Source organism: Oncorhynchus tshawytscha, linkage group LG13, assembly GCF_018296145.1.
Source record: "Oncorhynchus tshawytscha isolate Ot180627B linkage group LG13, Otsh_v2.0, whole genome shotgun sequence".
NCBI lineage: Eukaryota > Metazoa > Chordata > Actinopteri > Salmoniformes > Salmonidae > Oncorhynchus > Oncorhynchus tshawytscha.
In genome coordinates this window covers 70,252,336-70,279,301 of record NC_056441.1, presented here as the reverse complement: position 1 = coordinate 70,279,301, position 26,966 = coordinate 70,252,336, and the positions used below count along the sequence as shown (strand labels likewise).

The 26,966-nt window shown below is 42.3% G+C and overlaps 1 protein-coding gene across 1 annotated transcript; it reads left to right on the top strand.

Annotated features, from left to right (window-relative positions):
• The first annotated feature begins 287 nt into the window (after positions 1–287).
• On the top strand, positions 288–25,684 carry LOC112265615 (CMP-N-acetylneuraminate-beta-galactosamide-alpha-2,3-sialyltransferase 4). Its single transcript, XM_024443117.2, has 11 exons — positions 288–575; positions 11,275–11,343; positions 12,433–12,505; positions 12,862–12,951; positions 16,515–16,612; positions 20,239–20,302; positions 20,766–20,861; positions 21,961–22,150; positions 22,502–22,639; positions 24,819–24,971; positions 25,136–25,684. Exons 2-11 carry the CDS (start codon positions 11,316–11,318, stop codon positions 25,223–25,225), a joined length of 1,020 nt encoding a protein of 339 aa, XP_024298885.1. The 5' UTR covers positions 288–575; positions 11,275–11,315; the 3' UTR covers positions 25,226–25,684.
• The last annotated feature ends 1,282 nt before the right edge of the window (positions 25,685–26,966 follow it).

Below are 26,966 nucleotides of genomic sequence, written 5' to 3'. Positions count from 1 at the left end.
TTATTAAAGTGGCTGGAGTTGAGTCAGTGTCATTGACAGTGTGTTGGCAGCATAAATAAATAGGCTATTATAAAATATGATGACTTGAGAATGTGTGAAACGTGTGTTTGTAGTTCACAGGAAAAAAAGCACATTTAATTGTACTTACTTCAGAACTACTTTAAATACAGACAGCATTCAATCAATAAATTGATGAATCATTTTCTGTAAGTGGCTCAAGAACTGCATGCGCTGCGCATGTGCCAAAAATAAACATTTTGAAAAAGGGTAGGCGTTGTGCTGACTACATTCCAATGGATCGTTCACTCTGCCTGCGGAGTTAGCAGCCCGTTAGATTACAGCCAACATATTATGAATTTGATATGAAAAAGTATTTGCTTCTTAAATGTGGTATGTGTCCATGTTTTCAAGTCGTGTAGCCATAATCATTGAAACGGAAACCACGGCGCCTCCCACTTGGCGCATAAAAACGCCTATTTCTTGCATCTCAGAGATAGAGTTTAACGTTACTAACGTTCGCTTACATGCCTATGCTATTCTGCTTCGGATTGCCACATTTGTTAACTACATTGCTGGTAAGTGAATTCCCATTTGCTTTTTAAAGTTTTTCTTCTATCAACCACAGCTGCCAAATACTGTGATTTAGCTGGCTAATTTTAATAATTCAGGAAATAGCGGTTGCATGCCATGCAATCGCATAGAGGCAACTAAAACCTATTTTAATTTAAAAGTTCTTAAATCAAAATGCTTAATGTATACTTTTCTGAACTTACTTTGACATCCGTTTGCGAATCGATTTGTTTAGCATAGGATTAATACTTTAGCTAATAACCAATTTGTAAATGTTATGCTGTTTTGTTGCCAAGTTACAGCACATTAATTGAGACAGAAACAGGGCACACTCAACAAAACCGTATTTTGTTGGAAAAACTTAGTGAAAAACTAAAAACAAGTGCAACATGGCAGTTGGATGGCTTCACAATTGTTTTATGAAAGTTTGAAAAATGGTTGTGGAAGTTGTAACATTGGGTCCGGGATGGTGGAAGATGTTATCCTTTCATTTTCACTTCCCTATAGTCTCCCTAAGCAGTCTGTTAACAGAATCACGAGAGCGTCTATTTAGTTTGATTCCCCACATGCTGTCTCCCTGTCAGCAGGGACATGTCGTGAGTTGCCCCCTGAAATGAAATCTGGCCCATGAAATTAAGTGCAATGAGGTTGGCCTTGGCAGTTATGACTGTCCGCAAACTGACATGCATGTTGAGCAACATGCAATGTCCATTGTGTTATATTCAGCTAAATCATTGTTTTTTCTGAAAGATAACAAACTAGTGAAGCTCTACACAACAGTGAAAATGTAAAACTGTTAGGCTGTATATTTTTTTCTTTCTTTGATTGTATGTAAGAGTGCTGATAGTCTTGTTTTCTATTAATGACTTTAGTGTCCTCAGCATTATTGGATTAGGCCTAAGCATGATATAACATATATAAAAAACTGAAATGTATATGCCTATAGTCTTATACAGCAACACACAGTGCGTGTTCAGTTTCTTGTAGGTCAGCCCACTGGTCCTAGTATTGAAAGGTATGACTGGTTATAAAGAGTAGCATAGTTAGTGCATAATGAGATTACTAATGTTCACTTCAATAGATTTTGTTTTCTCAGATTAACATTGAGAGATCCAGCAACCCGAGAGCATTGTGGTGTTTCCTTAACAAGTCCAATACAGCAAATGAAACACTTCTTGTTAATCTACCCATGGTGTCTGTTTAAAAAATAAATAATAATAATTTAAAAAAATGCTTTACAGTGAAATCACAACATATGATTGTTAGATCACACCAAATCCAAAAAACACACAGCCATTTTCCCAGCCAAAGATAGGAGTCACAAAAAACAGAAATGGAGAGAATTATTCACTAACCTTTGATCTTCATCAGATGACACTCATAGGACATCATGTTACACAATATACCCTGCTCAAAAAAATAAAGGGAACACTTAAACAACACAATATAACTCTAAGTCAATCGCACTTCTGTGAAATCAAACTGTCCACTTAGGAAGCAACACTGATTGACAATACATTTCACATGCTGTTGTGCAAATGGAATAGACAACAGGTGGAAATTATAGGCAATTAGCAAGACAGCCCCAATAAAGGAGTGGTTCTGCAGGTGGGGACCACAGACCACTTCTCAGTTCCTATGCTTCCTGGCTGATGTTTTGGTCACTTTTAAATGCTGGCGGTGCTTTCACTCTAGTGGTAGCATGAGACGGAGTCTACAACCCACACAAGTGGCTCAGTGCGAGCTGAGCCACTAGCCACATCAATGCGAGCTGTGGCAAGAAGGTTTGCTGTGTCTGTCAGCGACGTGTCCAGAGCATGGAGGCGCTACCAGGAGACAGGCCAGTACATCAGGAGACGTGGAGGAGGCCGTAGAAGGGCAACAACCCAGCAGCAGGACCGCTACCTCCGCCTTTGTGCAAGGAGGAGCACTGCCAGAGCCCTGCAAAATGACCTCCAGCAGGCCACAAATGTGCATGTGTCTGCTCAAACGATAAGAAACAGACTCCATGAGGGTGGTATGAGGGCCCGACGTCCACAGGAAGGGGTTGTGCTTACAGCTCAACACCGTGCAGGATGTTTTTTATTTGCCAGAGAACACCAAGATTGGCTAATTTGCCACTGGCGCCCTGTGCTCTTCACAGATGAAAGCAGGTTCACACTGAGCACATGTGACAGTCTGGAGACGCGGTGGAGAACATTCTGCTGCCTGCAACATCCTCCAACATGACCGGTTTGGCGGTGGGTCAGTCATGGTGTGGGGTGGCATTTCTTTTGGGGGCTGCACAGCCCTTCAAGTGCTCGCCAGAGGTAGCCTGACTGCCATTAGGTACCGAGATGAGATCCTCAGACCCCTTGTGAGACCATATGCTGGTGCGGTTGGCCCTGGGTTCCTCCTAAAGCAAGACAATGCTAGACCTCATGTGGCTGGAGTGTGCCAGCAGATCCTGCAAGAGGAAGGCATTGATGCTATGGACTGGCCCGCCCGTTCCCCAGACCTGAATCCAATTGAGCACATCTGGGACATCATGTCTCGCTCCATCCACCAACGCAACGTTACACCACAGACTGTCCAGGAGTTGGCGGATGCTTTAGTCCAGGTCTGGGAGGAGATCCCTCAGGAGACCATCCGCCACCTCATCAGGAGCATGCCCAGGCGTTGTAGGGAGGTCATACAGGCACGTGGAGGCCACACACACTACTGAGCCTCATTTTGACTCGTTTTAAGGACATTACATCAAAGTTTGATCAGCCTGTAGTGTAGTTTTCCACTTTAATTTTGAGTGTGACTCCAAATCCAGACCCTCCATGGGTTGATAAATTTGATTTCCATTGATTATTTTAGCGTGATTTGTTGTCAGCACATTCAACTATGTAAAGTAAAAACTATTTAATAAGAATATTTCATTCAGATCTAGGATGTGTTATTTTAGTGTTCCCTTTATTTTTTTGAGCAGTGTATGTGTTTTGTTTGATAATGTGCATATTTATATCCAAACATCTGTTTTACATTGGCGCCATGTTCAGAAATGCCTCCAAAATATCCAGAGAAATTGCAGAGAGCCACATCAAATAACAGAAATACTCATAAACATTGATGAAAGATGCATGTTTTACATAGTATTAAAGATACACTTGTTCTAAATGCAACCGCTGTGTCAGTTTCAAACAAACTTTACGGAAAAAGCAAACCATGCAATAATCTGAAATGGTGCTCAGATAGAAACAACATTTCTTCGCCATGTTGGAGTCAACAGAAATACGAAATTACATTATAAATATTCTCTTACCTTTGATCTTCATCAGAATGCACTCCCAGGAATCCTAGTTCCACAATAAATTGTTGTTTTGTTCGATTATGTCCAAGTAGCTACTTTTGTTAGTACGTTTAGTACACATATCCAAACGCTCGTGTAGGTCCAGTCAGACGAAAACTTCAAAGTTATATTACAGGTCGAATAAACTTGTCAAACTAAGTTTTTAGAATCAATCATTAGGATGTTTTTTTCATAAATATTCAATAACGTTCCAACCGGAGAATTCCTTTGTGTCTATAGAAGTAATGGAATGCAAGTCGATATCATGTGGAATGCGCATGACCAGGACCTGGTTCTCTGCCAGACCACTGACTCAGTCCCCTCTCATCCGTCCCCACATCAGAGTAGAAGCTTCATTCAAGGTTCTACAGGCTGTTGACATCTAGTGGAAGCTGTAGGAAGTGCAAACGGATCCATATCCCACTGGGATTACAATAGGTGATGAGTTGAAAATCGACCAACTTCAGATATCCCACTTCCTGGTTGGATTTTTCTCAGGTTTTTGCCTACCATATGAGTTCTGTTATACTCAGACATCATTCAAACTGTTTTAGAACCTCGAGTGTATTCTATCCAATAATAATAAGCATATATTATGATCTGGGACAGAGTAGGAGGCAGTTCACTCTGGGCACGTTATTCATCCAAAAGTGAAAATTCTGCCCCCTATCCCAAAAAAGTTAAACAGTCAAATCACATTACACAATTTTACAAACAGTATCATCCTCACTCTTTCATCTTATACAACAATTAGATGTCAACCTCATATCTGAGGCTAATATATAAACAGCGTTATGGTAATGTGGCCGCACCGTCTCCCATGAGCTTCACCAAAATGTAACAAATGGACCAGTTCGTAGCTGGTTTCTTCACCGATCTTCTATACCTTCTCCAGAACATAAATGTTGTTCGGACCTCAAGTTCTGTGAGGTGGAAGAAATGCCTTTGTTCTCTATGAAACGTCACTCTGTCTCTATACTGTGTGGCCATGAGGCAGGGTCTTCCCTAGGAATTTACGACCTCTCTGACCACAGCAGCCTGGTTGTAGGAGCAGAGAGAGGGTGATGGTGCTCGCTGTACCCAAAGAGGGCAACGTCATGACACAGTGGTCAGGTATTCTGCCACTGTGTACGCTCTGTTTAGGGCCAAATAGCATTCTAGTTTGCTTTTTATTATTTTTTATTATTATTCTTTCCAATGTGTTAAGTAATTAGCTTTTTGTTTTCTCGTGATTTTGGTTGAGTCTAATTGTGTTGATGTCCTGGGTCTCTGTGGGGTGTGTTTGTGAACAGCGCCCCAGGACCAGCTTGCTTAGGGGATTCTTCTCCAGGTTAATTTCTCTGTAGGTGACTGCTTTGTTATGGAAGGTTTGGGATCGCTTCCTTTTAGGTGGTTGTAGCGGGTATCGGCCTAATTCTGCTCTGTATTCATTATTTGGTGTTCTACGTTGTACACTGAGGTTATTCTTGCAGAATTCTGCATGCAGAGTCTCAAATTGGTGTTTGTCCCAGACCTCACACCCATAAAGGGCAATGGGTTCTAACTGATTCAAGTGTTTTTTTTGTCAGATCCTAATTGGTATGTTGAATTTTATGTTCCTTTTGATGGCATAGAATGCAGCTCTGTCTCTACCTCTCCCCTGGAGCAGAGTGAGCACAGCCTGTCCTCTCTGGGCAACCAGGTTTGTCTGTGACGACCGGTCTCTATAGCCAGACTGTGCTCACTGAGTCTGTACCTAGTCAGTGTTTTCCTCACTTTTCTGTCAGTCTGCCACCATGTACTGTCTGTTTAGAGCCAAATAGCATTGATGTTTACTTATATTTTTTTGTCTTTCCAATAGGTGATATATTTTTGTTTTGTGATGATTTGGTTGGGCCAGATTTTCTGAGTGTTGTCCTGAGGCTCTATGGGGTTGGTTTGGGTTAGTGAACTGAGCCTCAGAACCAGTTGGCTGAGGGGACTTTTCTCTTGTTTCATCTCTTGACATTGTAGAGCTGTGTGATGGAATGTTTTGGGGTCACTTTTTTTTAGATGGTTGTAAAATTTGATGCCTCCTTTTTTTCTATTCGAATGAGGGGTTATTGGCCCAATTCTGCTCTACATGCGTTATTTGGACTTGCAATACAGTCTTGATTGGATGTTTGTCCCTTTTGGTAAATTTATTTTTAGAGATTGTACCCCATACTTCTCTGCCATATAGAGCAATTGGTTCTATAACTGATTTGAAAATTGAGCCAGATTCTAATTGGAATTTAGATTTTGATGTTCCTTTTAATGGCATAGAATGCTCTTCTTGCTTTCTCTCAGCTCATTCACAGCCATGTGAAAGCTACCTGTGTTGCTGATATTTAGTCCTAGATGTGTGTTCTAATAGAACTGTGTCCAAGTAGATTTATATTTGTCATCCTGATTTCTGGACCTTTTTTTGGAATATCATTACATATATATTTTTTTAGCTTAACAGTCAGAGCCCAGGTCTGACAGAACCTGTGAAGATGATCTAGGTGCTGCTGTAACCCTCCTTTAGTGGGAGACAGCAGCACCAGGTCATCTGCGAAGAGCAGACATTTGATTTCAGTGTTGTGTAGGGTGATACCAGTGCATAGTTTTTCCAATAATTCTTCTTTAATTGGGGTATCCACAGTCTTTGACTACTGATTCAAGGATTTGTCATTTTTATTGTATATATTTTTGTTCTGGGCTCTTTGTTATATTGCTGTAGAGGTTTGCAAAGTGATTTCTCCACATATTACTTTTTTGGATAGCCAATTCCTCCTGATGAGATGTTTAATTTTATTCCAATTCTCCCAGAAGTGGTTTGATTCCTCAATTCCATCCAGTTGATTTCTAATGTGCTGTTCTTTTTTTGTTGTTCGGGTGTGTTTTGTATTGCTTCAGTGTTTCCCCGTATTGAAGGTGTATATTTTTGTTGTCTGGTTCTGTGTTTTTGATTAGATATACTTCTCAATGACTTTCTTTGATTTTTGCTATTAAACCATTTGTCATTGTCTTATTTCTGGTTTGCTCTCATGCTTCTTTAGATTAGCCAAGGAGGCTAATTTGTCAAATATATAGTTTGTTCCAAACAGCCAAATTTACACCTTCATTGCTGAAGGAGAATGTTCAGGCTAAAAAGTTGTCCAGGAGAGATTGTATTTTTTTGGCTAATTGCTTTTTGGTAGATTGTTTGCCTTCCATCTATAGGCCTGTTTAGTACCCTGTCATTTATTGGTCCGTGATGCTTCATGGTTGGGTTCCGCTCTTCTCAGATACACTGATTTTACTGTGGTTTGAGAGAGGTGTTACTGGGCTGACCGACGGCTCTGAAAGACTCTGGGTTTAGGTCAGTGAGGAAGTAGTCTACAGTGCTGCTGCCAAGGGATGAGCTGTAGGTGTACCTACCAAAAGAGTCCCCCCTCAGCCTACCATTGACTATGTACAGACCCAGAGCTTCACAAGCTGTGCTCCATTTTTGTTTTTCCCTTTGTCATAGATGTTTCTGTGGGGGTATGTGGGGAGGGAAAGCTTGTTGCTTCCTGGTAGGTGTTTATCCCCATGACTGTTTATAGTGTCTTGTTCTTCTGCTGTTCTAGCATTCAGGTCTCCACAGACCAGCATGTTGCCTTGGGCCTGAAAGTGACTAATTTTCTTCAAAATGACACTCTCAATCCAACAAGGACTATTAAATTACGATTTTTAAATTAACGTAAACTCTTATTATTCAAATGTGATTTATCATTTAAGATAGCATTTGTGTCATGCCACTTGGGTGGATGTAGTGTGAGGATGGTGGAGTTCTTGTGCTCACCATGACCCTCGGCCTATCACATGTGAGCATAGTAGACTCAGCATTTGTTTAATGTCACTCATTTCGCTGGTGGGGGCTGGACCAGTTGCTCCTCACAGCCTGTGCGTAGCTCTGCCTGCTGGGCTGTGGCTCCTCCAAGTGTGGGTCTGTGGTGGGGGGCTGGGGGGAGGGAAGCCTCATCTGGGTGGCTCTGAAGCTGGGGTGGGCATTGAGATTGGTGCTGTGACCGTGGCTGGGGGGGTCCAGGGTGCTGGTCTGGGGTGTTGTCTCAGTGATCTCGGAGGGGTGGAGATTACTCCGCTGTTCCTGGGTGGAGAGGTCGGGCTGCGGTTTAAAGCAACGTCCTTGAGTCTTGGCAAGGATGGGGACTGTCTCCCTGTACAGGTGAACATAGTCATAGAGACAGTCCAGATTGAGGGTGGGATGGTGGGCCAGGTGTGCATTGGGTCGCAGGCCACAGTCCCGGGAGAGGCTGGCATTTATTCTTTGGATTGTGGCAGGGTGGAAGTCCTTCCTCTGTAGAAGGGTTGACACCACAATTCTTGAGTTGGGGAAGATTGCCGAGGCCTTCTCAATCACACCCCGTAGTGAAGTCGCCACCCTCTCCTGCTGAGCACGCAGGTCGTTGCTTCCGGTGTGTATGATTGTGGCTTGGCGACCCAAGATGGCCCTTATCGAGCAGCTCCATGGCACTCTGCATTGTTGGGCACCACAACTTTGTCATTGTGTCTAGGGAAATGTTTCTTCTCCTGAACAAACTTGTATTTTTTTATTTAACCAGGTAGGTTAGTTGAGAACAAGTTCTCATTTGCAACTGTCCTGGCCAAGATAAAGCATAGCAGTGTGAACAGACAACAGAGTTACACATGGAGTAAACAATTAACAAGTCAATAACACAGTAGAGAAAAAAAGTCTATATACATTGTGTGCAAAAGGCATGAGGAGGTAGGAGAATAATTACAATTTTGCAGATTAACACTGGAGTGATAAATGATCAGATGGTCATGTACAGGTAGAGATATTGGTGTGTAAAAGAGCAGAAAAGTAAATCGATATAAACAGTATGGGGAAGAGGTAGGTAAAATTGGGTGGGCTATTTACCGATAGACTATGTACAGCTGCAGCGATCGGTTAGCTGCTCAGATAGCAGATGTTTGACGTTGGTGAGGGAGATAAAAGTCTCCACCTTCAGCGATTTAAAAAAAATAAAAAAATAATTTGCAATTCATTCCAGTCACAGGCAGCAGAGAACTGGAACGAAAGGCGGCCAAATGAGGTGTTGGCTGTAGGGATGATCAGTGAGATACACCTGCTGGAGCGCGTGCTACGGATGGGTGTTGCCATCGTGACCAGTGAACTGAGAAAAGGCGGAGCTTTACCTAGCATGGACTTGTAGATGACCTGGAGCCAGTGGGTCTGGCGACGAATATGTAGCGAGGGCCAGCCAACTACCGCATACAGGTCGCAGTGGCGGGTGGTATAAGGTGCTTTAGTAACAAAACGGATGGCACTGTGATAAACTGCATCCAGTTTGCTGAGTAGAGTGTTGGAAGCTATTTTGTAGATGACATTGCCGAAGTTGAGGATCGGTAGGATAGTCAGTTTTACTAGGGTAAGTTTGGCGGCGTGAGTGAAGGAGGCTTTGTTGCGGAATAGAAAGCCGACTCTAGATTTGATTTTAGATTGGAGATGTTTGATATGAGTATTTGAGTCCCTCAATAGGACGATGTCAGCCAGTGTTTCTTCTGGACTGGAGGGGGAAGAGGGGGGGCTGGTGGGTGTTGGAGCTGGGGTGTGGCTGGCCTGTGCCGCTGTCAGTGGGAGGCTGTTCTGTTGGCTGGGGAGGAGGGGTGCAGCAGGCAGGGCTGGGGAGGCCTGGCTGGTTGAGCTAGGCTTCTCTGCTGTGTGAGGGCAAGTCATAATGGTGATCTAGCTGCTTCTGCAGTCTGTCCTGTGTTCTCTTTCTCTCCTGCAGCTCCTCTCTTAGTGTGGTCAGATCGTTATTACTGTTCTGCCTGTCTTTTTGGAGCTCTCTCACCTCTTTTGTTAGATCAGCCAGCTCTCTTGAGATCAGAGCTCTCTCTTGCTGAACCTCGTTCAGCTGTGTTGCAAGGCTGCTGTCCTGCTCTGTCCGCACCTTGGTTAGTAGCTCCTCTAAGGTGTGGTTGTCTGGTTGCTGGTTTCTCATGCTCTCCCTCAGCAGGACCACCTCCCCCTCCAGTTTGGTGACCTCATGGCAGCCATGGTGGTGAGGGCCTGAGCCTGCTCTGCACTGAGGGGGTTGCTCTCCTCCTGGGGCGTGTCCTCCACTATGGTGGGAAGAGGTGCTGGATATGCCTTTTTAATAGGGGTGAGGGTGGTGCTGGTGGATTCTGTCTTGTGGGAGGGCATGTCACTGGTGGTATCCTGCTCTCTCCTTAATTGTCTGAAAGTCTGTTTCAAACAGCCTAAGATTACCTTGCACCATGACAGTCCCAGTCTTGTAGAGGTTGATTGTTATCATGGTGCTGTCAGGGTTGTCTGTCTCTTTGATTTTCAGCTTCCACCCATTAGATTCCCTCTTTCTTTATGGATGGGTAGTGAGAGCACACTGCTGAGCACCATGCATTTGCCCGGTCAGTGAGGAAGATGAGATTACTCACATCACCGTTTTTGTAGAGATCTGCGAAAAATGGTTTCTGGCCTCCCATTTAGAAGTTTCTGTTTAAAAGCTATTGTAATTTTTGGCCTCTGGAGGATAGAGAATGGATTCAGCGCTGAGGGTGAGTGGGGACATGGTGCCTGTGGCCTCTGCTACTGCTTTGTCCTGCTGCACTGTTGCCATAGCAACCGATTTGTTTGTCTGCTGCTGTTGCTAGCTAGCTCTAATTTAGTTCAAAAACCAGAAAAAAGTGACAAATCTTTACACACAAAAACAAGATATGTTTAAAGTTAGTCCGTGCTCCTTTTTGGTTTACTCACTCAGTTTGGTCGTTTTGATGTAGTTTTATTAACTCCCCTTGCTACGTTTGTTCTAGCTCATTTCTTCTGGCTAGCTTGTTAGTCTGCTGGCTAGGTCTTTGTTGTGTAGCTAGCTAGCTAGAGTCAACTTCTAAACTTGAGGTGCAAAGTTACTTTTTTCTATTCTGAATGAATAGAGTTCATCACTTGTCTGGAATTGTTTTTTGATTAGTGTTTATCTCATTCTAAAAACAAAAAATATTAAATATATCAGGAACTCATGTTGAGCATGACTCTCTCTCGCTCTGTCTCGCTGTGTGTGTCTGGTGCGTTCGCTCGCTCGTGTGTGTGTGTCTCTCTATACATCGATCTGCCACGCTGTCTGGTTACTGGACTGGTTACTGCTTTCTGGTGGATGGACACTGGTTGCAGACAATTCCACTTTTTTCACAATGAGCACAGTCTACGTATTGCCTTGGTGTTTCAGCTCACTTCCAGCTGCTCATTTATCATCCGGAAGGAGAAAGATGTCATTTATGGTGCCGTTTAAGGCGCTTGGTTAATTTTAATTGGCTCGTGCCACTGCTGTCCGATTGAGCCAGATGTTTTTGGTGCTAATATGTTGTTCCTCCTCCCTCAGGGTAACATGCGCAGGACTGAGATGAGAGAGCGACGGAGCATATGAAGATGTCCCTAAAGACTGCTAAACGTAAGCTCCCCCGCTGCTTCCTTACAGTGGGTGGTTAATAGCACTGTACATAAAATACTTTTATCACACATTGAACCCCTGTCTCTTCATTTGTGGCAGTTGTACATTACATTTGTCTTCTTGGATTTTCTTTACTTTTCTTTTTATCAAAGGATTACAGTATTTGTACAACTCTAGCCCAGTACAGTTTCATTTCAATTCGCTCAAGATTTTGGTGGATGTAGTGTTGCACAATAACATCCTTGTGTTATAGCTCTCACATACTTTGTCTTACACATTAATTCAGCCATTGTGTATATACTATAAGACACATTCCAAGCCTGTCATGTATAATCCCGATGTTCCTGGATGTGTTATGATCATCATACAGAAACACACAGTTTGGCGCTGCCTTGATCTGGGCTTCTCATATTGTCTCCTTTGACAGAAAACACATTCGCCTTGCCCTCCGAGCCGGATACTTGCTTTTGCAATTTACACCAGCTCATTTTGGTTTGACTATAGCTGCTGTGCTGAAAATGAAAAGCCATTTCAAGGTTTCTCTGGCTCAGTTAATGGGAGTCCCAGAAAGCAGATTCAGCTCGATGGAGACCGTGTTTAGTTTGGCACTACGTGTTTGCCTTCAAGTAAGCAGCCATTTGTATTTCTGTAAGAAACGTGTGGGAAGTATGTCTTTGAGTTGGAGGACTACCCTCCCTCCCAATCCCCTATACATGTAGATACACTCCCCAGCCCAGATAGTGCCCTATCAGATGAGAGAATGGTTGTGGTCTGAGATGTTTCTCATGTGGAGGTAGAGGGGACTTTTGTTTGGCAGAGTTGTTTGATATGGGAACTAAGTTCTTGGGTCTGCTGTTTTTTTTTTTCTTTAAGGCTCAATTAATAGCACTCCTCCGTTCCACTCCAGTTAAGTTAGTAATACTGTACTGTAGGAAGTTAGAATCTGCTTGCAGTCCTGCCTGCCTGCAGATTGGATCTCATGCCATAATTAGCAGCAATTTGCAATGTCATAAACTAGGATTTGACCACATGCTATACAAGAAAAGCATGATGTTGGTTTCTAATCTATTCATGTGGTTCTCTCTCCAGCATGGTGCTTTAGACTGATCGCTATTGTTCTGTTCTTCGTCTCCTACTACTGCTCCCATGTCTTCCTCCAGAGGTAAGGCTGCTCGGCCCTCAGCCCTGGTCTACCGCCTAGAAGCTCCCTCTCTGTGGAGTGGCAGATAGACCAATCACACAGATACTCATTTATGCTTTACTGAAGGAAAGAGAAACCTTGAAATAAGGCCACTGCTGAGTCACATCACGTTGACAACCATTCCATTCGCCTAGCATCTAATCTACCCACAGCTTTAAGTGGGTAAATGGCGGTCAATTTAGGCCTTCAATAGATACCCAGACTTGCCATTTTTTTTCTTTGTTAAACTAGTGTCACTGGACATGCTGAGTAAAAATTTTTTTTTAAAGTAATATGTTTCTGTTCCAAATGTGGTGATTCATGTGCTTGTGTTTCAGCTATGGAGGCACCAGCAAGTCTCCTCCAACTCCGAGCAAGTCACTGTGTGGTGGCTGGCTAAAGCAGAAGTGGGAGAGCCTCAATTTTAAGTGAGTAATGGAGTGTCTATCTTTAAAACAAGGAGGGTGGGGATGATGCCAATGCTTTTACTGGAATGCCAGGTGCCAGCTTCTCTGTCCATTTGGGGGCTGTTTTCACCCAGTCACCAGTAAAAATCAGATTATTTTTTTGCAAGTAGGAACAATTTTATTATGAAAGGAAATCATTTTCAGCCCAAAGATTAAAATACATTTTCTGTAACAATCGTTTAAGTTGAAACTGATGGCTCATCATTGAAAACAGACCTCTAAGGACAAGTCTATTTTTAAAGGAGCTTTCGATTCACACAATTATGTTTTTCAGGAGGACAATGGACAAATATATTCCTCTGGCTTGCTGAGTACCTTTTGTCAAGGATACTTGACTGGTCCCCCTTTCTTTTTTTTTCTTTTTTACTCTGCTATTATCAGTTTATTCAATTGGGTATGTACTGGAGCTGTTCTGTTTGTGTGCCCTGCTCAAGGGTACAACAGTGATATGGCCCATCTGTGTCCTACTGTGCCAGCAACCCCCCATTTTCTCATGGTCAATACTGTTTGCCAATGATTGTGATTCATGTGCGTGGCAGTGATGGTCAGGTCATTTTACACATGCAAATCAGGCAATAACGAGGTCACTCCTGATTAGAAGCCCCCAAGATGTCCCCTAGTCTTTCACTGACAACTACAACTGGCACAGCATGGTAATAAATGTCTCCACAACGAACAGTGAAAGACTGTTACTTACTCGTAAACAGCTAGTGTCTAAAACATAATCCTCCATGTTAAATTCCAACCAGAGAATTAACATGAGGAGACTAAGCCAGACATGACTGTTTTCACATACATTTAATTACTAGTGTGGGCATGATGTTCGTCTCACCCCATTCCTTGGAGTTTCAGTACTGTATATCATTGTTTTGTTCTTCTTGGCAGTAAAAATAAGTTTATTTTGAACCTTTATTTAACTAGGCAAGTCAGTTCAGGACAAATGTCTTATTTACAATGACTGCCAAACCCGGACGATGCTGGGGCAATTGTGCGCCGCTCTACGGGACTCCCAATCAAGGCCGGTTGTGATATAGCCTGGATTCGAACTAGGGTGTCTTTAGTAAAGCCTCTAGCACTGAGCCGTAGTGCCTTATACCGCTGCGCCAATCGGGAGCCCAAAAGTAGGAGGGTCATGCTTGCTGAATGACATCATGTAGACGTTACGTGTTGAGGGGAAAAAATTTATTGAAATCAGCTTTGCTTATAATGAGTACCATTTTGTCTGCCTAACATGCTGACCAAACCAGACGCATGCGGGCGCCATCGTGCGCATGATTTTGTAGCCCCACACAAGACACAATCAGGACACGCAGGTTGAAATATCTAAACAAACTCTGAACCAATTATATTCATTTGGGGATAGGTCGAAAAGCATTAAACATTTGTCAATTTAGCTAGATAGCTTGCTGTTGCTAGCTAATTTGTCATAGGATATAAACATAGGGTTGTTATTTTACCTGAAATGCACAAGTTCCTCTACTCAGACAATTAATCCACAGATAAAACGGTAAACCAAATTCCTTTCTCGTCATCTCTCCTCCTTCAGGCTACTTCTTTACTACTTTGGACTTTATATGGAGGTTGGCAACCAACTTTAAGGTACATTACTACAACCAACTGGAGTGTGGACATCAGTTCATCTTTCAATCACCCACATGGGTTTATGCTCCTAAAACCAATGAGGAGATGGGAGAGGCCGGACTTGCATTGTGTTGAGCGTCACAAATAGAAATGGGTTCTATTTTAGCGCATGGCCACGCAGATGCTCGTTGAGGCGTACGTGCAGTGTTGGTGCAATGTTTGAGTAACATGTACAGTTGAAGTCAGAAGTTTACATACACATAGGTTGGAGTCATTAAAGCTTGTTTTTCAACCAGTTAACAAACTATAGTTTTGGCAAGTTGGTTAGGACATCTACTTTGTGCATGATACAAGTAATTTTTCCAACAATTGTTTACAGACAGATTATTTCACATATAATTCACTGTATCACAATTCCAGTGGGTCAGATGTTTACATACACTAAGTTGACTGCCTTTATACAGCTTGCAAAATTCCAGAGGTAATGTCATGGCTTAGGAAGCTTCTGATAGGCTAATTGACATTATTTGAGTCAATTGGAGGTGTACCTGTGTGTATTTCAAGGCCTACCTTCAAACTCAGTGCCTCTTTGCTTGACATCATGGGAAATCAAAAGAAATCAGCCAAGACCTCAGAAAGGAAATTGTAGACCTCCACAAGTCTGGTTCATCTTTGGGAGAAATTTCCAAACGCCTGAAGATCGTACGTTCATCTGTACAAACAATAGTACTCAAGTATAAACACCATGGGACCACGCAGCCGTCATACCGCTCAGGAAGGAGACTCATTCTGTCTCCTAGAGATGAGCGTACTTTGGTGCAAGCACAGAACAACATAAATGCACCTTGTGAAGATGCTGGAGGAAACGGATACAAAAGTATCTATATCCACAGTACAACGAGTCTTATATTGACACAACCTGAATGGCTGCTCAGCAAGGAAGAAGCCACTGCTCCAAAACCGCCATAACTTTTTGGAGAAATATCCTCTGGTCTGACGAAACAAAAATAGAACTGTTTGACCATAATTGTTGTGTTTGGAGGAAAAAGCCGGAGGCTTACAAGCCGAAGAACACCGTCCCAACTGTGAAGCATGGGGGTGGCAGCATCATGTCGGTGCTTTGCTGCAGGAGGGAAGAAAAATTGTGGATATATTGAAGCAACATCTCCAGACATCAGTCAGGAAGGCAAAGCTTGGTCACATGTTTCTTCCAAATGGACAATGACTCAAAGTTGTTGCAAAATGGCTTAAGGACAACAAATTCAAGCCCTGACCTCAATCCCATAGAATATTTGTGTGCAGAACTGAAACAGCGTGTGCGAGCAAGGAGGCCTACAGACCTGACTCAGTTACTCCAGCTCTGTCAGGAGGAATGGGCCAAAATTCACCCGAATTATTGTGGGAGGCTTGTGGAAGACTACCTGAAATGTTTGACCAAATTTAAAGGCATTGCTACCAAATACTAATTGAGTGTATGTAAACTTCTGACCCACTGGGAATGTGATGAAAAATAAAATATTAAATGAATCATTCTCTCTATTATTCTGAAATTTCACATTCTTAAATAAAGTGGTGATCCTAACTGACCTAAGACAGGGACTTTTTTACTAGGATCAACTGTCAGAAATTGTGAAACTGAGTTAAATGTATTTGGCTAAGGTGGATGTCATCTCCCGACATCAACTGTATGTGTACCTTTTTTTTTTTTTTGCATTGCATGTGATGCAAGCGGTGTGGTCAGCATGTAATAGACATGCGGATTGATTACATTGAACAATGAGAAGGAATTACGGCCATTAAGGTCATTTCAGTTTAATGACAAACAAAACTGCCAGGTCAACGGTGTATATCTCCATGCCATTGGCAGTGTGGAATATTTAGTAGGAATTGTACAGTATTTCTGTGTTTAATGTGAAATCTATTCTCCCTTGTTTCTAATACAGCATTAGCAGACAAACACAGCTCTTCTTCAAACTGGATGATTTCTTCTGGCGACATAATCAGTCCACTCTTGCATTACCCTACGGTATTAAAGGCAGTGGTATGTGCTCTCATTTCATTGTGTAATTGCTTTGTTTTCATTTTTCCCACAAAGCCTTTAATGGAACATGTTTAGGAAATTACATTTCATTCTAAATTTGCTTTTATTTCAAAAAGTAAAAATAAGGATGCCATCGTATTCTCTATCGCCCCCAATCTTTGATAAACACAGATATAAACTTTTTTCCAACAATGTTGTCATCTCATGACTTGCCCAAATTGAGCCACACAGACCAAAGCGTTTATCCTCGGATAGCCTCCGACTATGGGCTGTATTATCTCTTGATGCAGAAAAAGCTTTTGATTGACCAAAATGGTCATATCTCTGGTCTGTTTTGGAACATATAGGAATTGGCTCCATTTTCATTCATATTATTGAAATACTATATGCCAATCCCTCAGCCATAGTTATAACAGACTATCTGTTCTGTTCAGAATCACTAGAAGTAGCAGACAAGGTGATCCAATTTCACCTCTGCTATTCTTATTATACATTGAACCTCTTTCCCAGGCAATTTGTCAATCAAAGGAAATAACACATTTCTGTCAAATCTACTAACGTATTCAATCTGACCTCAGTAGGTGGAATTATATCCCAGTTGCTTTAACCAGCAGCATATCTATTGTCAAAATGACTATTGCCAAGGCTGAATTTCTGTAGTTCAATGCTTCCCGTGGCTCCACCTTTTTAGCTATTTAGATAAAAATCCATAGTCCTGTTTCAAAATGTAAACAATCCCAGATAAATGAATACATTTACAAAGAGGTAGGAGGACTATTTGTACCAAACTTTAAATTGTATTTCCAAGCTCTAGCATTTTGCTCCACCTTGAATTTGTTTAGACATTATTATTTTACTGGCTGAGTAGAGAAAAATATGTTGTCTCCTATGGCCCTGATAAATCTTCACCGATTTATATCACTTAAACAATGTAAACTACGCTTTGGTCATATTATTGCTCATACAGTGCCTTGCGAAAGTATTCGGCCCCCTTGAACTTTGCGACCTTTTGCCACATTTCAGGCTTCAAACATAAAGATATAAAACTGTATTTTTTTGTGAAGAATCAACAAGTGGGACACAATCATGAAGTGGAATGACATTTATTGGATATTTCAAACTTTTTTAACAAATCAAAAACTGAAAAATTGGGCGTGCAAAATTATTCAGCCCCCTTAAGTTAATACTTTGTAGCGCCACCTTTTGCTGCGATTACAACTGTAAGTCGCTTGGGGTATGTCTCTATCAGTTTTGCACATCGAGAGACTGAATTTTGTTCCCATTCCTCCTTGCAAAACAGCTCGAGCCCAGTGAGGTTGGATGGAGAGCATTTGTGAACAGCAGTTTTCAGTTCTTTCCACAGATTCTCGATTGGATTCAGGTCTGGACTTTGACTTGGCCATTCTAACACCTGGATATGTTTATTTTTGAACCATTCCATTGTAGATTTTGCTTTATGTTTTGGATCATTGTCTTGTTGGAAGACAAATCTCCGTCCCAGTCTCAGGTCTTTTGCAGACTCCATCAGGTTGTCTTCCAGAATGGTCCTGTATTTGGCTCCATCCATCTTCCCATCAATTTTAACCATCTTCCCTGTCCCTGCTGAAGAAAAGCAGGCCCAAACCATGATGCTGCCACCACCATGTTTGACAGTGGGGATGGTGTGTTCAGGGTGATGAGCTGTGTTGCTTTTACGCCAAACATAACGTTTTGCATTGTTGCCAAAAAGTGCCATTTTGGTTTCATCTGACCAGAGCACCTTCTTCCACATGTTTGGTGTGTCTCCCAAGTGGCTTGTGGCAAACTTTAAACAACACTTTTTATGGATATCTTTAAGAAATGGCTTTCTTCTTGCCACTCTTCCATAAAGGCCAGATTTGTGCAATATACGACTAATTGTTGTCCTATGGACAGAGTCTCCCACCTCAGCTGTAGATCTCTGCAGTTCATCCAGAGTGATCATGGGCCTCTTGGCTGCATCTCTGATCAGTCTTCTCCTTGTATGAGCTGAAAGTTTAGAGGGACGGCCAGGTCTTGGTAGATTTGCAATGGTCTGATACTCCTTCCATTTCAATATTATCGCTTGCACAGTGCTCCTTGGGATGTTTAAAGCCTGGGAAATCTTTTTGTATCCAAATCCAGCTTTAAACTTCTTCACAACAGTATCTCGGACCTGCCTGGTGTGTTCCTTGTTCTTCATGATGCTCTCTGCGCTTTTAACGGACCTCTAAGACTATCACAGTGCAGGTGCATTTATACGGAGCCTTGACTACACACAGGTGGATTGTATTTATCATCATTAGTCATTTAGGTCAACATTGGATCATTCAGAGATCCTCACTGAACTTCTGGAGAGAGTTTGCTGCACTGAAAATAAAGGAGCCACATGTGGAATCCTTACCCTTGCTGTTATCATGGACACTAATGATTTGAGAACATTCCAAGATTTGAAAGATCACTTTACCAGGTAACTCCTTTTTTCTAAATTTACAATTTAGGCCATTATAGCTGCTCAATGTAGTCCCTTGGGAAACCCAACTACCGAAACATCCAATGATGGGATTTATAAATACATTATCAGTTCTTTCAGAAGCCCAGATCAGTATAATATATAAACATCTTTCGAAAAACAAATTCTGAGCTAGCCATTAAACTATGGTCCACAGATCTAATTGAATTTGAACCACTGGAACCAAATATAGAAAAATATGACTTTGGCATCCCGTAATCAAATCTATCAATTTATACATTTTTAAGTTTGTTCACAGAATGTATTTAACACCAAGGAAATGTTTTATGATGAAATTGCCCCCAACTCCCAACTACAACCATTCCTTCATATGATGTGGGAGTGCCCTGCAGTTAAATGCTTCTATGATGAAGTTACACAATTTATTTCGAAGTGCATGAATTTAAATATTCAATGCTTTGCATCTATGTTACGTGATGGTGATAGCTCCATGAATCTCTCGATCAGTCAGAGAAGATGACTGCTGGCAGGCAGCACTGCTGTGAGAAAAAAAAATGTTGGCTCTAAGATGGCAACCACCTCACTCTCTATACTATTAGAAGTTATTACTTTTAGAATTATTGACAGATAGGCTGAATGGTGCTAGTCAAGGAACAATTGAGTCTTTGACTCTGTAAAGAACAAGCTCTGCTAAATCCCCACACATTCAAACCAATTTATATACTGTATTTATTTAGACTTTTGTTACTTTCTATGCTTTCAGGCCCATGGGGAAGGGTTGGTACAGGGGGAATCAGAGGATGGATAGGAGGGAGGGGGACTTATAAGCAACCTCAGTTGCTGGGTGGGAGGGATGCGGGAGGTTGGATGGGGACTAGGGGGGTCCTCTTTGTATGCATTTATTTTTATTGTTTTCTACATGTAAAAAGAAAATGGCAAAACTAAATAAAAAGCAAAAAATATTAATGCTCTACACACTATTAGCTTACTAAGAGTAATTTGATTGTGAGAAGCATTATGGAGTCAATGTCCACTAGGTTTATGCTCCCTTTCCAGATAACGTGTGTGTGACATGCGTTGAGTTTACGACACATTTATCAGCATCTACAGTCAGTCCATGTGATCACACCTTGTTTAATCCCTCTCTCTTTTCCAGAGTTGCTGCTGCTGAAGGTTTTAGCCATTATTGCCAATTACAAAATGCCGGCCAGCATTGATAGGTAATGTGATGAGTGATTCTTAGCCATATTAGCAAGGTTGTTAACCTCTGGTGTGCCGTATCAACCACTTTATTTCTTACAATAATTGTTACGGTCACAAAGAACCACCGATAGCTGATATGTGTCTGAGAGCCATATATGTTGGTGTGTGTCTCCTAAATGTAGTGTAAATGTTGTGCTAACATAATGACTCAAATCATCCCTGTGTGTGTGTTTGTTTATAATGGGTGGACAAATGTACCACAGGGAAGCTGCCTTAGTTCATTGACTTCATGTCAAGCAAGAATGCCAAATGTCAACCCAAGCAGTGACCAGTCACTATTACAATGGCAGTTCTGGAAATTGTCCAGTAGTTCTACTGTAATGTGCAGTTAGTCACCCCTCAGTGTCCTTGAACTTTAAAATGATGGAAAAGGCAACACTAAAGTAAATGGATTGTAATAATTTTGTTTTATGTCCGCAGTCTAGACTGCAGAACGTGTGCAGTCATAGGAAATGGGTTTGCCATTAAAAACAGCTCCTTGGGCGGCATCATCAACGAGTATGACGTGGTGATCCGGTAAGTATAAAGCCTAATGGTTCCATCCTTTTTTCTACCACACGATTGTCATTAAGTCCATCCTCCCTCTCTCTTCTATTGAACTGTTGCTATAACTCACCACTTCTGTTTAATTTATCAGATCTATCTGATGCACTACGTTTGGACTATTTCCTTATTGATCCAATGATGTTCCTGCCCTATAGTGTTATTCCTAATCAATATCATTATATAGAGTGCAATATAATGCCGTACAGTCGAGCCATATAATTTGATATTGTAATATGGCTGAGTACAGTCTGTAGCTGCAATAGTGTTTAGCCATTTCCCCAATGGCCTTTTCCAGCAATTCCAGTAAAAAACAAACAGATTTTCTATGGTGCGTAGTCCTCAAGGGATAATCTAATTCGTATTTCCCGCGAAAGCGTAATGCAGTCAATGTGGCTGTACCATAATGGCCAGCTCAGACTGGTGACCTTGCTTTAATGCCTTTCTCTGTGTAACCACTATACTGTTGGGTTAACTCTGTCTCTTTAAAAGGGGGATTTGGTCTACACGTCAGAAAAATACCCCAGTGCCCTCTCCAAATCTAATTTATAGCCTTTGACTGAATACAGGCATTTTGAGTTTTGTATAAGCCTCTTGCCAACAGCCCAGACAATTTTGCCGAGTCATATTGAGGGTTAGGGTTAAGTCATATCCAGCGTTAGGTCATATCCAGGCACAATGCACTCTGCTCTGTTCTGTTCAGCTCAGTTCTCACATCTCCCATTCTCAGACGCTAATCTCACAGGCCGAGGAAATCGAGTTCATTGACATTTGTTGTTCTGCTCTCCTACAAAGCGTTCTCCTACCTCCATTCTTGTTTTGATACATGGTGGTGAAATGTGGAGTTAATTCTGTTACATTAGAGGGAGGGTAGAACAGCTCTAAACTTAATAACTTTAAGTTAATTTATTTTTGTCCAGAGTTGCACTGTTACATGGCAATCTTGTGTTTTTTGTATTGCTTTTTTTATTCAAATGTAGTACACGCAATGCTATTTAAACTACTACTCTGTTTAATGACTATTTTTATAGAAGGGAATGGCTAAGGTTTCTCTTTCTGTATTCCTGTGCAGGTTAAATGACGCCCCCGTCAGAGGTTATGAGGACGACGTGGGGAACAAGACCACTATGCGTCTCTTCTACCCTGAGTCGGCCTCCTACAACCCCAGCATGCACAATGACCCCGACACCCTCATGGTCCTAGTGCCTTTCAAACAGCAGGACCTCCGCTGGCTCAAGGAGATCCTGTACGACGAGAAGAGGGTACTGGATGTGTGCGTGCACACACCTCCGTTTTATCTGCTTCCCTGGTACTTGCCATGCAGTGACAAAATATGCAGAATCGATGGCAGCCTTGCCAAACCTACTTGAAAATTTAAACTGTGGTCTCAGCAGCCCCAACACCCCCACTCTCTGGTTTAGCTCAGGCTGCTATGGTCGCTCTTAGCATGATTAGGAATAGGGTCATTATCCCCTCATTTACACATCGACTAGGTTGCCCTGAGAAACTGAGTAGAATGAGACTAAAACAGGGCCTCAATTGTGTAGACATAGGCTCTGTGTGTGTGCACTCGCTAATCAACGTGTGTGTGTGTGTGTGTGTGTGTGTGCCAGGTGAGGAAGGGTTTCTGGAAGCCCCCTCCACAGATCTGGCTAGGCAGTACCAGTCGCATCCGGGTGCTGGACCCTCACTTCCTGCATGGGACGGCCAGCAGTCTGCTACAAATCCCCCTTCACCCAAAGAGAAAACAGGTAAGGGACCAGCTCCGTCTATTCCTATCTACTTTGGGAACCAGGATATGGGCAGAAAATAAATCTGTGAAGTGGACTTAAGCTCTATCAAAAATCTTGAAAGACTGCAGTACTCAAAGGTGAAATATTTGATTAGCTACAGCACTTAAAATGGAATATTATTTAGCTAACAGGCTTTTTGACTTGAGGTCAAGAATGGTGTTTGTACCACATAAGTGCAAAAATGAACATTTTGCTCCTCTTGACATATCATCAACGTCATTAAATGATAAGGCCTTGATGATTTTTTTTAGGCCTCTCAGTACATCCTTAAAAATAATTGGTTGTTGAACAGGGGCCAGTGTTCTGTGCTGTCTAAGCATTTCTACCAGCTACAGTTTGGAAAGGAGAAGGTCAGTTTCAAATGCTCTACTGATTACCCAGAAATGGAAGAGCAAGAAAAACAGAAAATATCAGTGGAACATATGCAGAATGGAACAACAGAACTAATGGAATCAAGAAAAATGATTGCGAAATAGAATATTTTGACAGATTACATTTTAATAGTAAGCCATTGAGCTGTTTTCTGTTCACAATTTGGACCACAATTCTCCGCTTGGCTGAGGAATTCTGGGTTTTGAAATACATGATACATTGATTTGAACTATAACTAATGTGGAATTATGTTTTCATTGGCCAAGAGGTCCATATGCCAAGAGAGCCTGTTCAGTGCATGGTGGAGATGTCTTTGAGATGGAACAAAGCCAGGTTTAGTTCTCCCAGCGAGCCCCTAAGCTGTGCACCCTTGACTGCTGAAACAACATTGAGCCAAGGTAACAGTGGTAAAGAAGGGGTACTGCAGGCGATCAGTCCGACAGTAGCCCTCCATCTGCGTGGCCCTATTGGCCACTCCGAGCACTCGGCCCTGACCCCTTTCCCCACTCTCTCCTCTGCCTTGTCTCTTTCCTGGGTCAGAGGAGCCTGTGTGTGCCCCGTCAGCCAGCAGGAGGCTAAGAGGACCTGACTGCAGACCCACAACCCCCCTGCCTCTCTCACCCCGCCCCGTGGGTGCCATGTTGGCAGTCATCCACATGCCCTGTGAGAAGGCAGCAGAAGGCAGTCACCCTGGTTACAATAGAGGCTGACTGAGCTGAGGGCTAGAGGGCTAACTAATGCCCCTGCCAGTCAGTCCCCAATGCCTCTCCCACCCCTTTCTAAAACAAAGATCCCACTCCTACCACTCTGGTCTGGCTGGGGAACAGCAGTGACAATATTCACCCCCTCTCACCAAGGCTCCATGGGCCCACGTCCAAACTATGCGACGCACTACAGAAGTTGGAGTGCTCGTTGACCGACCACATTAGGCTAATGCACCCAGCCCAGCCAGGCTCATTGGGAACCTGGTTTGGAGGAATGTCCCCAACGGTGTGATGAAGAGAAGTAGGGGTTTGAGAACTTGACTGGTCCTTTCCAATTTCTCTCTCCTTAGGGCTTGGGGTTGGATGTCCACCCCAGACCGCATGCTCGTAAAGCCTTGCGGGCCACGCTCTGACAGATACGTCAGTTTCCTGCGTGGGGAAAAAGGATGCGTCTCGCCTCGAACAGGGGAAAGAGATCGAATGCATGTTACTGATAGGAGGAGCAGAATGGAAGTTTTATTCCTGTGTCACAATATTGATGTTTAAAAAGTGCCTCTTACACAGACATCTACTTTAGAAAGGGTCCTGCACCCAGTATTGGCTCGGTCTGCCATTTTGAAGGTTTTGTGTCTTGTTTTATTTTCATTTTATTTGGCTGATTTATACTGCAGACCCTCAGTAGGGGTCTATTGGGAAAGCAGTAGGGTGGATTAATGTACCTGAACAAGAAGCTTTCTTGGAAATGGTGGGTAGTTGAGTAAACAAAGGGTAATGATTACATACATCATTTAAGTCAGCAAGAGCTGAATCAAACCAGGGACACCCCTCACATTGTTCTGGAGACAAAAGTAATAATACCATCTCCCTTTGTCCCAGTACACATTAAGGAAAGGGCACACTGCTCTGTAATATACCAGTGATGCCAACTAATGTACTAGAAGTGCAGAACTAGAGGACTCATGAGTTTTTACAGGTCCCTGCTACCCCCTAGTGTCAAACACGATACTACATGTCTGTTACCATACCATAGTTGTCATTGGTTTTGGTTCTCACTCCTACAGAAACCAGTACACCCCACCACAGGGATCCTAGCCGTGTTTGTGGCACTCAACTACTGTGACGTGGTGCACATAGCTGGGTTTGGATATCCAGCATCCAAAAACCAGAAGTATCCTATACACTACTATGGATATGACACTATGAAATCCATGAAGGTGAGTGTACATGGGATTTTACTCAACTCCCATGTCAGGGATGAACTCTAAGTGTTCTACGCCATGGTAGTATATTTTTTTTAGTGCACTTGTGTGTATGTTTTAAAAAAAAAAATCTGCCAAAATAAGTGATATGTTTAGGCTTTCCTTTCGTTCTGTTTCAGGATTCCTACCACGACCTTACCCATGAAGCAGAAGCCTTAAAAAAACTAGAGGATTCGGGGGCTATCATGTACTTACACCCTCACTCCTGACACACATACTGTACACACATGGGCACGGTCCAGAAACAGCCCCTATCCCTTACCTCCTAGGAACTTAATCAAAATCTGAAAGGAATTTTCACTGCACTGCTAATACCTATACATTTTCCTTTAGATCTACACACAAGCCTAGGTGGTAGAGGCTAGCGGGTGTTTTTGGACTGGGTTACACGCAGATGCCAGTTGTGAACTTGAATCCTCTCTGCTGGCAATACGGTCCATACAGTCCAAACATCATAATCACACATTGTGCCAGTCTTAATTCACCTCACTCTTATTGAAAATAAATACATATTTTCAGAAAAATATATATATTTAATAATAATTCTTCTGAGTTCTGATTTTTATTTTTTTTATTTTAATTAACTTTTAAAAAATTGTCTCAAATGTTACCACTGGATATTTTATTGTATGTAATTCATTTTTATTAAAATGAAATCTAAATGGAAATATCACTGTTCAGTTTAAAATTTCTTAGCAAAGACTGATTTCTTTTGTGCCATGGTCAGACATTTTTTCATTTATTGATGCTTTTTTTAGTTGTGAATATTTTTGTCTTATGAGATGTACATTATGAACACCTGCTCTTTCCATGACTCAGACTGACCATGTGAAAACTATGATCCCTTATTGGTGTCACTTGTTAAATCCACTTCAATGTAGATGAAGGGGAGGAGACGGGTTAAAGAAGGATTTTTAACCCTTGAGACAATTGAGACATTGATTGTGTATGTGTGCCATTGAGGGTGAATTGGCAAGACAAAGATTTGAAGTGCCTTTAAACGGTGTATGGTAGTAGATACCAGGCACACCGGTTTGTGCAACGCTGCTTGGTTTTTCAGTTTCCCGTGTGTTTCAAGAATGGTCCACCACTCAAAGGACATCCAGACAACTGTGGGAAGCATTGGAGTCAACATGGGCCAGCATTCCTGTGCAACACTTTTGACACCTTGTGGAGTCCATGCCCCAATGAATTGATGCTGTTCTGAGGGCAAAAGGGGGTGCAACTCACTATTAGGAAGGCGTTGTTTTGTACACTCAGTGTATGTAGTGGAGTTCATTGTAATTTGGTTTATGGGAAAAGCGATAGCTGACCTTTGTTAGCTACATGGAAGTGTATTTACAGTGGAAGTTCTGTCAGCTTTTGGCCACTAGATGGCGAAAAGGCACTCCATGAAGTTGGCGATGGATACAGTAGGTAGCCTCTCCTTTCACAGTCCCCAGAAAACAGACACTTCAGAGATTTTTAGTTTGGTGCAGTTACAACAGCAGCCAGCCGTACCATGCAGTACTTGTGCTAAAGCCAATCCTGAACATCTGGAGCACCAGGAGACCGTGCAAGACTCTTTATTCAGTGACTAAATAATGCTACTATTGACAGATGCTAATGTTCTTTAACCACTCTAAATGCAGTGCCATCCTTATTAGAGCTGACATTAAGTTCTGTCTGTCACTACATCCTCATTGCCAGCGAGTGGCCAAGCACAGCCTCACTCATAGTCTAACCCAAATCAGTAAGTCTTCTACACAGGAGCGGACATAGTGATTTGGAGGCCAGTTTGAGCCCCCCCACCACCCCCTGCTAAGAAGTAAATGGGATTTCTAGTAAATATGTAATTTCACTAAACATTTTCTTTTAATGTGCCATGAACATAACCTCATGACTGGTTCATGGTCTTCATCTGATTGTCAAACAAATCACTTCAAGAAGTAGCTTACCTCAAATCAAATG

What these genes read in the sequence shown, in the direction of transcription:
- LOC112265615 (XM_024443117.2), top strand. Translation starts at nt 11,316, where the DNA reads ATGAAGATGTCCCTAAAGACTGCTAAAC. An exon ending in GTCCCTAAAGACTGCTAAAC is followed by an intron (nt 11,344 to 12,432) that starts GTAAGCTCCCCC and finishes TTCTCTCTCCAG; the next exon opens with CATGGTGCTTTAGACTGATC. An exon ending in TGGGAGAGCCTCAATTTTAA is followed by an intron (nt 12,952 to 16,514) that starts GTGAGTAATGGA and finishes TTTCTAATACAG; the next exon opens with CATTAGCAGACAAACACAGC.